This window comes from Anas acuta, chromosome Z, assembly GCF_963932015.1.
Source record: "Anas acuta chromosome Z, bAnaAcu1.1, whole genome shotgun sequence".
NCBI classification, from domain to species: Eukaryota; Metazoa; Chordata; class Aves; order Anseriformes; family Anatidae; genus Anas; species Anas acuta.
Genome location: NC_089017.1, coordinates 18,626,193 through 18,636,156, shown reverse-complemented (window position 1 = coordinate 18,636,156; position 9,964 = coordinate 18,626,193). Strand labels below are relative to the sequence as shown.

The 9,964-nt window shown below is 48.8% G+C and overlaps 1 protein-coding gene across 2 annotated transcripts; it reads left to right on the top strand.

Moving 5' to 3' along the window:
- Nucleotides 1-1,496: 1,496 nt before the first annotated feature.
- Nucleotides 1,497-9,049, top strand: CD180 (CD180 molecule). Of its 2 annotated transcripts, XM_068667475.1 has the most exons (4): nt 1,497-1,625; nt 3,991-4,112; nt 6,337-6,503; nt 7,167-9,049. In XM_068667475.1, exons 2-4 carry the CDS (start codon nt 4,023-4,025, stop codon nt 8,890-8,892), a joined length of 1,983 nt encoding a protein of 660 aa, XP_068523576.1. In that variant the 5' UTR covers nt 1,497-1,625; nt 3,991-4,022; the 3' UTR covers nt 8,893-9,049. The 2 variants fall into 2 exon arrangements, with proteins under 2 accessions (XP_068523576.1, XP_068523575.1); XM_068667474.1 differs by lacking the exon at nt 1,497-1,625 and having other exon boundaries at nt 3,843-4,112; nt 7,167-9,048.
- The last annotated feature ends 915 nt before the right edge of the window (nt 9,050-9,964 follow it).

Here is a 9,964-nt window from a genome sequence, read left to right as displayed (position 1 = left end):
TCTGCAGGGAGAGTCTAGGAGGTATCCCCTTTGCAGAGGAAACATGGACACACACAGCGTCCGTCATTAATGAGCCTGTAAGTCCCATCATCAGCTTCCTAGTGCTTTGTCCCAACCATTTCCAGTTGTGTTTGCTCACAGGACTTCACGTGGTGTCTCATGTCCCGGCCACAGCCAGCGCCAGCTTCCTGGCTGATATGGAGAGAGCACAGGATGCAGGCGCGGGGCCAGGAAGCCCGGTGTCCCAATGTCTAGCAAGCAGAAAACTGAAAGAAAAAGAAAAAAAAAAAAAGCTGAATTTTGTTCACTCTGCATAATAAAATAGCAACGATTCCCCCTCCAAAAGCACACCAGCCCCAGGGTGGGATGCAGTTTCCCCACAAATCCTTTTGGAAGCCGCCTCAGATAAAACCCACTTGAGAACAAAGTGTCTGTGGAGACAGTGGGCAAGGGAGCTCACACATTACTCATTTAGGATATTTCTCCACCATGTGCTGAAGTCACAGCCCTGGCCAGGCTCTCTTTCTTTCTGAAGTAGCACCTGGGTGGCTATCCACCCAGCTCAGACCACAGAAATTGCAATGAAGTTGCGGTGTTCTTTCATCATTAACCTCAACACCAATGCCAGGGGAAAGAAACTGGCATTTCGGCCCTCCTACAAGGAGCAATGGCAGAGCAAAGCAAAGCAGAGGTATTCCTGGGGCAGGGAAAATGCTGCGGACCCAGGAGTATGCACCAGGTGGGCTGGTGCTGAGCTGGGAAGCGGCCCTGACGCCCCTGTCCCCTTCACATCCCCTTTACTCTGGGGGCGCCTTGTCAGATGTCAATGATGTCGCTCACACCAGCATGTGTCCAAGCAAAGGCACAGCAGCCCATTGGGGAAAAGGCCATGCAGTTTTTCCTGCTAAAAAAAAAAACACCAGCCTGGGGCAGATGCTCTCCTGCTGAAATGTGCCAGCTTGTGGCACAGCAGGATGGGGGGGCTGGTGCTTTTGGGACAGCATACAGCAGCAGCAGAACAGGCACAGCCCAAATCCCACTGCCTCAGGGAAACATGGACCCAGGTTTTTAACATGAAGAATTCAAATAAATCATTCATGCGTGTATCTCTTTCTTTGAAAAAATACAAAGAAAATCTCGAAATCCATCCTTGAAGGAAATGACAAAAATTGTTTTAATCCTTTGATCCTGTACAGACAGATTTCGGAAGCCCTGCTGTGCTGGGTGGTAAATGCCTACTCGTTCAGAGCTGAGACTGACACAATTCACCTCTTGTTTAACAACTAGTTAACACCCTATAGGCCTGCTGAGTGGATTTAATGCCATACAGGGTTTCCCCTAGAGCTGACCATCCATCCTCTTGCCCCAGCAGCAAGCCCTGGAGAGGCTCCTGACAGACTCAGGACATCAAGGAAAAACAGGACCCACCACTGTGGGGCCAGGAACTGGCATCCTGATAACTCCAGCACCCTGATAACAGCCGGTGCTGACGCAACGTCCACGTCCATGCCACGCTGGCCAGGACTCACCCTGCCTCGGTGGTGGCTTTGCAGCAGGGGACAGGCCACTGCTGTGCCCCGGCAGGGGGGATGTGGGCACAGGCTGCAGGTGACTCACGCCTTTTGGTAAGCCTCACGAGCTGTTCCTCCTGTCTAGCTCAAAATCAGTTTAAAATGGAGAACTCCAGGAGGGTGGTGGTGGGGTGTGGGTGTCCCTCTGAGGGTTTTTTTTTTTCTTTTTTTTTTTATCACAGGGGGACTGTGATGGGTTTGTGGGGTTGTTTGCTGCAGGAGGGGTGCTGCAGAGGGACAGCTTGCTCAGGCCCTCGCAGAGCTCACCCTCAAGCAGCAATCATCTGTGCTGATGGTTTGCGTGCTCTTGAATCCCCCATTGTCAAAGGGCAGTAAGAACATAAAAAGCAAAATTACCAACAGGAAAATGCTGGTGAGGTGACTCGCCTAGCAGCCTTACAGCCCTCCTGAGCAGGCGTGTGGTGAGAGAGGAAGGATGCACCCAGCACCGTGGGACAGCAAACACCGCCACCACGAGCAGAAAGCACACAGGAAGGGCAGTGCTCCCTGCTCAAGGTGGCCGCCCCTGGTTTGCTCCCTTATGAGCACAAGGCTAAATTAATCAGGTGGGCACGTGGGGGAAACAGTTCGCACACCTCTCATCACCAGGCTGTAACTCGGGCCGCTGGTGCACCTCAGCACAGGGGAACAGCAGTCACCCAGCATCACTTCTACAATGAAACCTTCATTACCCCAAACTGAAGCAGACCCTGGGATTATTTGCATCATAAACCCTCCCATTTCTTCACAAATAAATAATTAAATCTCTGGAGTCGTTCCTATCCTGTTATGTCATATGTGAATTCCATGACACATAGGGACGTATTTGCACAGCAGGAAAAGGCAGGATTAGCTTCAGCTGCTTTCCCCTCCTGATTTAAAGGACTTTCCTTCCAAGACAACTGATTCATTTTAAAACTGAGGTTTCTGGTATGGGTGGTTTGAGGTCGCATTCCTGCCACTAGGGCTGACAGCCTCCCAGTAGCAAGAGGCAGGGTGCAAGGCAAAGCTGCTGCCAACCGGGAAAAATCCTTAGCCTTGGAGCATTAACATGGAAAAGTGCAAATAAACAAGCAGCAAACACTCCAGACAACAATTTCCCTGAGCTTTTTGCTACCAGCTGCAGGGGGAGCAGGATTTCCAGCAAACATGGAGCTGGCTGGGAAAGATACAGGGAGCATTCACATACCAGTGCAACGTGGAGCGAGCTTTTCAGCTCATTGTGCAGGGCTGAGCAAGGTGCATTTGTGCTTGAGCAGGGCGTATGCCAACAGCACACAAGTGGTTTAAGCAAAGATGCAATATGGTCTGCTCTGTACTTTTTAAGCACTTTAAGCACTGCTCCTGTATGGTGATGGCCCCTCTCTCCCCAGTTACTTACAGGGATGAGCATAGCAGCAGCTCAGGCAAAACACAATGCACACATCAGCTCCTGCTACTGGTTCTGCCCAGGGCTGCTTTGCCATTGCTTGGGTTCACTCTCCTCTTGTGCCAGTGCAGCTCTGAAGCCGCTGGTTGCAGCAGCCCTGCTGGGAGGTGGTGCTCACCACATGGATGCTCCCCATGCAAGTCCAGTGCTGCATCTCACTTATTTGAAAAGACACTTGTCACCCTGCAGGCTGCCTTTTTTTGTTGCAAATATATAAGTAAGTAAAATAATAGTTAAAAAAAAAAAAAAAAAAAAAAAAAAAAAAAAGGTCTATCTGCCAGGGTGAGCATACTACCCTGTTGGGGTGATAAGGACTGGATGCTCTCGGGACTCTGGACCCCCTCACCTGCAGGAGCCATGCACATGCCCATCCTGGAGTGGTGAGAAGTATTGACTCCCTCCAGAAAACTGATCATTACTCATTATCTAAACATGAGCCGAAAGTGTCCACTTCCAGACTCAGCTTTTGTTTTTCAGCTTTGTTTCTAATGAGTGAATCTGTTTTCATCAGTGACCCTTTCTGTAACAACATAGGCATAGGGCTTTTGCCTGTGTCTTAGTTACTTGATGAGTTCTCATGAATTTCACAAGACATACACCAAATTTTGTGTGCGGCTCAGACTTCCTATTGCATTATATTCCTCACAGGTGAATGCTGCATTCTCATCTCTTCTTTCTTTGCTCCACCTGTTTCACATACAGCTAACAGCTCCACCACACTTAATGGGAATGTTTTGTTCTACACAAGCATGAGCAATACCCATTTCCCTCGCTTTCCATTTTTTAAATCTTTTCTGCCCCAGAAAAGCATCAGTGCACAATCATTTGACTATATTTAAAGTGGGGAAGTTCCTCTTTCAGTCTGAAACTACCGCTGTGCTCATGCTTAGGAGGAGATTTAGCAAGCATAACTTTTTCTTCTTACAACCTGCTCTCAGCAAGCTCACCCAGCCCGTTTGACCCTTGCTGCTCTGTCGTACTTTCTTCAAGGGAAGATACCAGGCAGCCTGCCTTGCTCTGCCATGGGATGCAGCTCATGCCTCCTCATCATCACCGTGCTCACATGTGCCAACTGCAGAGCCACCAACACGGCAGACACGATGTGCACTGAGGTGAGTGGTGGCTGTGCCTGGTCTCTTTGTGGGATGTCAAGCACAGAGGTTTTACTCAAATTATTTGAATCAACGAGAGGTTTCTCTGGGGGCTGGACACCTTAGACAGGGCCGTAGGCAGGTGTCGTGACACGTGCTTGGTGACAGCCACTGCTTTCCCACCTCTTGGCAGATGCACACTCCTTCCTGCCGCTGCCCCTCCATCGACACCAGGCTGGGGCTCCAGGGAAGTGCAAAGGAAGGCAAAAAGCTCAAGGGGTTCTCTCAGCAGAGCCAGAAAGGGGGCAGGGGCAAGGATTTTTTCTCGTATGCTATGCTCTTCATCCAGCATCTTATGTGCAGGGTAAAATGGTGGCGGCTCTGTGTGACATTTGGCAGGCACACTGTAACCCATGAGCAGAGCGAGATAGCACCAGGGTTTTTCCAGGGACAAAGGCTGGCCCACGAGGTTTTTGGTTTTCATTTTAAAAGGTGGGAGACGGAGTGGGGGAGAAGGCAAGGATTTGGGTTCAGGGAAGGAGCACTGTGGAAACCAGCCCTCCTCCTTGCACAGCAGGGGCCTGCAGCAAATTCCTCATCAAATTAAATGTACAAACACCAGAGCATCCGGAGCTGTACAGCAGGATGCCCCAGGGGATGGCTGCTACCCAGCTCCCTCCCAGCCTTGCTCTGTGCCCTGCAGCATCACTAGAATGAGCTCAGCTTCGTTTTGATGGTAGAACATAGGCACTGCTCTCCTTTGCAGTGACAGCTAGGTGGCTGTCGTCTGTCTAAACCGCACGTTGCAGGGGGCAGCCCCGGGGCTTCTTAGTTGCATGTTGATAAAGAAGGCATCATCTTTTCCGAGTCTGTATTTTGTCATTTCCATAGTTACCAGCACCACTTGGGTGCTCACCACAAGGCTCAGGGCCACCTGGTCTGTCACCTCCCTCCCCAAGAGACACACCCCGGGCCCCAGGCAGGGTGAGGCAGCAGAGGAGCCAAGTCCCAGTGTTGTGTTGGTGAAAACCCCCGCCTGCTTCCTCCCACCAGCTTCCTCTGTACTCCTCAGGGACAGGCATTGCACCCCAAAGAGAGGACGAACACATTCTCCCTCTCTGTCCCCTGGCAGAAACTGCTCTCCCTGCTCCAGCCTCTGCCACCTGCCTGCCCATCCCAGACCACTTTGCTGCACACACTGCACCACCTCCTCCTCCTCCGCCTGCCCCTCGAGGACTTGCAGACCCCTCACATGGTCCTGCACAAGGCCTCCTAGGTGTACATAGCAATGGGGGTGCTCTGCTGTGCTTGGAGGTGATGTCCCACACAGCATCAGGACACCCCAGTCCATCTCCTCACAAGCAGAGCAGCTCAGGGCACCCCAGTGTTAAGCTGCAGCCCCCAACCAGCCCAGGGGACATGTCCCCAGTGGGTGTCCTGTGGCCTGACAGCCCGAGGCATGGCCCAGCAGTGCAGGGTGGCCACCTCCCAAGGAAGGCAGTGGGGGCTGCAGGATGAGGCCATGGTCCCACAACAGGCCCAGGCTCTGCAACAGGCCCAGGCTCCATCTGGCTGCTGGGCCATCAGCAGGCAAAGGCACGTCAGGCATGTTCAATGAGCCTTCCCTGGTATTTACAGGGTGGACTGCATGCAGATCGATCCATTTTTACTTAAACTGAAAAGCCCTGATAGAAATTTTAAAGGCCTTGTGTATCAGATAAAATCTCTGTCTATCAGCAGCTACGCATTCTTGCCATTCCCTCACCGCAGAGCATAACTGCAGTTGGGATCCAATTAATTTGGATGTGTTCCTCCTAGAAACATTCCTGGGCCTGCTCTTTTTTACCTCCTCACTGCAAGATTTTTGCTAAGACTTCTCCAAGAGTAATCTTTGTTACAAGACTCATGAAATTCAGAATTTAAAACTACCTTGTGGGAATTTCATCTAAGGGATTAATAATTTATCCAGAATGGTAAACAATCCTCGAATGTGCTAACTTGGATAAGAAAGTACTCCAGATGAGACACACTTCAAATTAGCACAAGATTCAAGGTGTTTGTTTTAAAATCAGACTTCACAAATCCCAAGGGGCTGTGTATGTCAAGCCTGAGCTGGTGTTTCATAGGGTTCTGGCCGCTACATTTTTAAATAATTCAAAATTCTGTTTGTTTTTTAAAGTGTGGTGGTTTCCTATCTATATTCGCAACACATACTCCTTTGAGTTTCACTGTATGTTTTCCACAGATTACAGTGAATAAAAGCTACAGCTGTGAAGGTTTAGGACTGAGGGAGATTCCTGGAACACTGCCTGTCACAACAGAAATCCTCGACTTCAGCTTCAATGTGCTCCCTTCCCTCCAGAGCTCAACCTTCTCTGGGCTGAAGTCTCTTCTCTACTTGGACTTGACAAGGTAGGGGAGATCATCCTTCTGCACGTCGCCTTGGTCACCACCAGCCCTTGTCCAGAGCTGGATGCTCCTGATACACACCAGAGCAGCATCTCGCTGCCTTTGCAGAGAAGCCACCAGCAGCACTGCTGAAGTATTTTACTAAGCAAAGACTGATGTGCTTGAGCAATGTCTAGGCTTCTCCTCCAGTGGCAGTCATTTGCAGGGTGGTGGATGAAATGTGTATTTTCTACATATCACTATTGCTAAGACCAACAAAGTCACTAGAGCAACTTTTTATGCCCTTTTCGATATTGTTCACTAAAACCTCTGGAAAGATACATTTGGGCCTTGTAAATGCTTGAATTTTTCTACAGGAAAATTCATTTTATTAAGTTAATTACACTAAAAAAAATAATGTATCCCTGACATCCACAAAGCCTTCCCACACCCATCATTTCAGGAAAGGTTTTTCTGCTATTGTACAGCTTCCTCCCTAGAATTCTGTATTTAAACATGAGCTTACAAATACTGGGCAAGCATCATTGGAAAAGATGGACACTTTTATCCCATTGAAGGCAAATGATCGTGATTTTTACATACATAATGTGCAGTTTGGGGTATCGGGTATTTAGTGAGAGTTTTGCAGGACAGGCCACTAATGCTGGTTTCTATTGCTCTCTCAAGATGTCAGATCAACTGGGTGTACGAAGGTGCCTTTCACAACAACAAGTGCCTGCAGACCATTGTGCTGACTGGAAACCTGCTCATGTTCTTGTCCGACACAGCATTTGTTGGCCCTCAGTCCCTGAAGCAGCTTGTCTTAACAGAGACGGGAATAACCACAATGTCCTTTATCCCGATGACAAATCTGGACAGCTTGGATACCCTCCTCTTGGGCAGCAACCACATTTCTTCATTGCAGCTCCCTCTCAACTTTCCAACTCAAAACCTCAAATACCTTGACTTTCAAATGAACCACATAAGGGTGATCACAGCAGAAGATGTCAGCGTTCTTCAGAAGACCAGTAACATAACTCTCATCTTTAAAGGAAATGACATTTTACACATTGAACCTGGAGCTTTCCAGTCCCACTTCTACACCTTGGACTTTGGGGGCTGCACTGACATCCCTGGGGTCCTTGCAGGGATACAGAACTCTGTTGTTCAGACCCTTTGGTTGGGAACATTTCAAGGCGTGGGGAAGGAACCCAGCATAACCCCAGATGTTTTGCAAGGCCTCTGTAACATATCTGTCAAGGATCTCTATTTGCAACTACGGCACTTCAGAAACCTAAACCCTGACACATTTCACTGCTTGACCAAGCTCCGAAAGCTGGACCTAACTCACACCCACATCAGCTCCTTGCCCCCTGGCATCAGTGGTATGAACTCACTAAGGGAGTTAGTTCTCAACGCCAACTCCTTCGAGCACCTCTGCAACATCAGCTCTGCAGCCTTCCCCTCTCTCACACACCTCCATGTCAAGGGAAACTCGGAGACACTGCAGCTGGGCTCTGGCTGCCTGGAGAAACTGGCAGAGCTTCAGCATCTCGATTTAAGTCACAGTCACATTGAAAGCCCTGACTGCTGTAGCAAAGCGCTAAATGGCTTGAAAAGTCTTCGGCACCTGAATCTGAGCCACAACACAAAGCTCCACCTCCGAGATGTGCTCTTTGAGGAAGGCAGTAGTCTGGAGCTGCTGGACATAGCTTTCACTCATCTTCACGTTGACACTTCACAGGGTCCCTTCCAAAATTTACATCTCTTGAAGGTCCTGAATCTTTCCTCATCTTCCATTAATACCAGCATTCAACATCTCTTTCAAGGCCTGGAAAACCTCGTGCTCTTGGACCTTAGTCAAAATACCTTTGAGTCAGGAATAGTGCCAAAGAACAAACTGTTTGAACAGTTATCCAAATTAGAGGTGCTAATTTTGTCATCCTGTGAACTGACAGCATTGGACAACCAAGCATTTCACAGCCTCAGGAAGCTACAGCACGTTGATCTGAGCCACAACAAACTTACTGCATTCAGCACAGACGTATTTTCAAAACTCCAGAGCATCTACCTCAATTTTGCCTACAATAGGATCCGTACTGTACCCCGTGACCAGCTAGAGTCCCTACCTGCCCGCAGCGTAATCAATTTAAGTTACAACCCCCTGGAATGCACCTGCTCCAACATTGGTTTAATCACCTGGTGCAGGCAGAACCCAGATAAAATCGAAGACCCTGAGGGAACGACATGCTCTGAACCCAAATCTCTGGCTGGGGTTCCGCTGGCCACTGTCTCGCTCTCCTGTGGGATCAGCACTGCAGGAATTGTTGCAGTCGTTCTGGCGGTTTTATCCTGTGGTGCCATCTCCATTTGGTGCATTCACTATTTCAAGCAAAATTATCAGCAAATCTAAGTTTATGATGGGCGCTTAGTGTGAAGAGACGTACAGTAACTGGATTAGGATGAAAGACAATTTACCTTTTTTGCATGTAGCCTGTATTTCACTTAACTTTAATAATGCCTTTTCAATTTTTATTATCATTTTAAGAAAAATAATAAAATCTTTTATATGATCTTGGAAAATAAAGTGTGACCTGTGTTTTGAACATGAATAACTTCTAAGGAGATGCCCCAGTTCATCTCTATGCTAGCACTGCCTTTACAGCCACTAGGGCTAAGGCACCTATAGAGGGAAGATCCAAGAAATGAAACACAAGATTTGTTCCTTAAAAAAAATAAAAAAAATCACAGCATCCCAAACACAACAATAAACTCTCACCCTCTCACTCTCAATCAATTACACTTGAGAAACAGCTTAGTTGGAGAGCTGGCACTAATGTATGCTGCTCAGTTAAAAGGAAAAAGGAGGGGGGGAGGGGAATCAAAACTTCCTGTGAAGGACTGGAGCAATGCTCATATGGTCACATAAGACCAACTCCTGCAGGGCAGACCACAATAGCCTCTATCACACTTCTCATTAAATTCTGATTAAAAGAGTACGTGCATTTGGCCAAGCGATGGAGCTTGCTCTGTGTGCCCCTTTCCCATAAAGTGACTTTTGGCACGAGGTCTTTGCCAGCAGGCTGACCCCGTTGCACAGGCACAACCTTGCAGGGCCGGGTACAGCCCCTCTGCCTCCACAGAAGACCCAGCAGCACGCGGGGTCTTGCTCTGCCCACAGCAAGGCTCCTGGCTGCACGCAACCAGAAGTCATGGTCACTCCTTGAACATTTTCCAAGCTCTCTTTGAGCAATTTCCACCCAGGAATACAAAAACTCAGTTTCAGCTTCTGGCCCAAAGAAATTTCCCTGAAATCTTCTTGTTTTTATCTGCCTATAGAATGTTCCAGGTTCTGGGCACCAGGGTGCCTCTCCCTGCAGCTCTCCGTGCTGCTTACAAGCACCCCCTGCTCCTCTGCTGCTGCTGAGAGGCTCTCAGAGACCTGCTCCTGACCCCGCAGGCAGGTGCTGTGTTTGAACCCACAA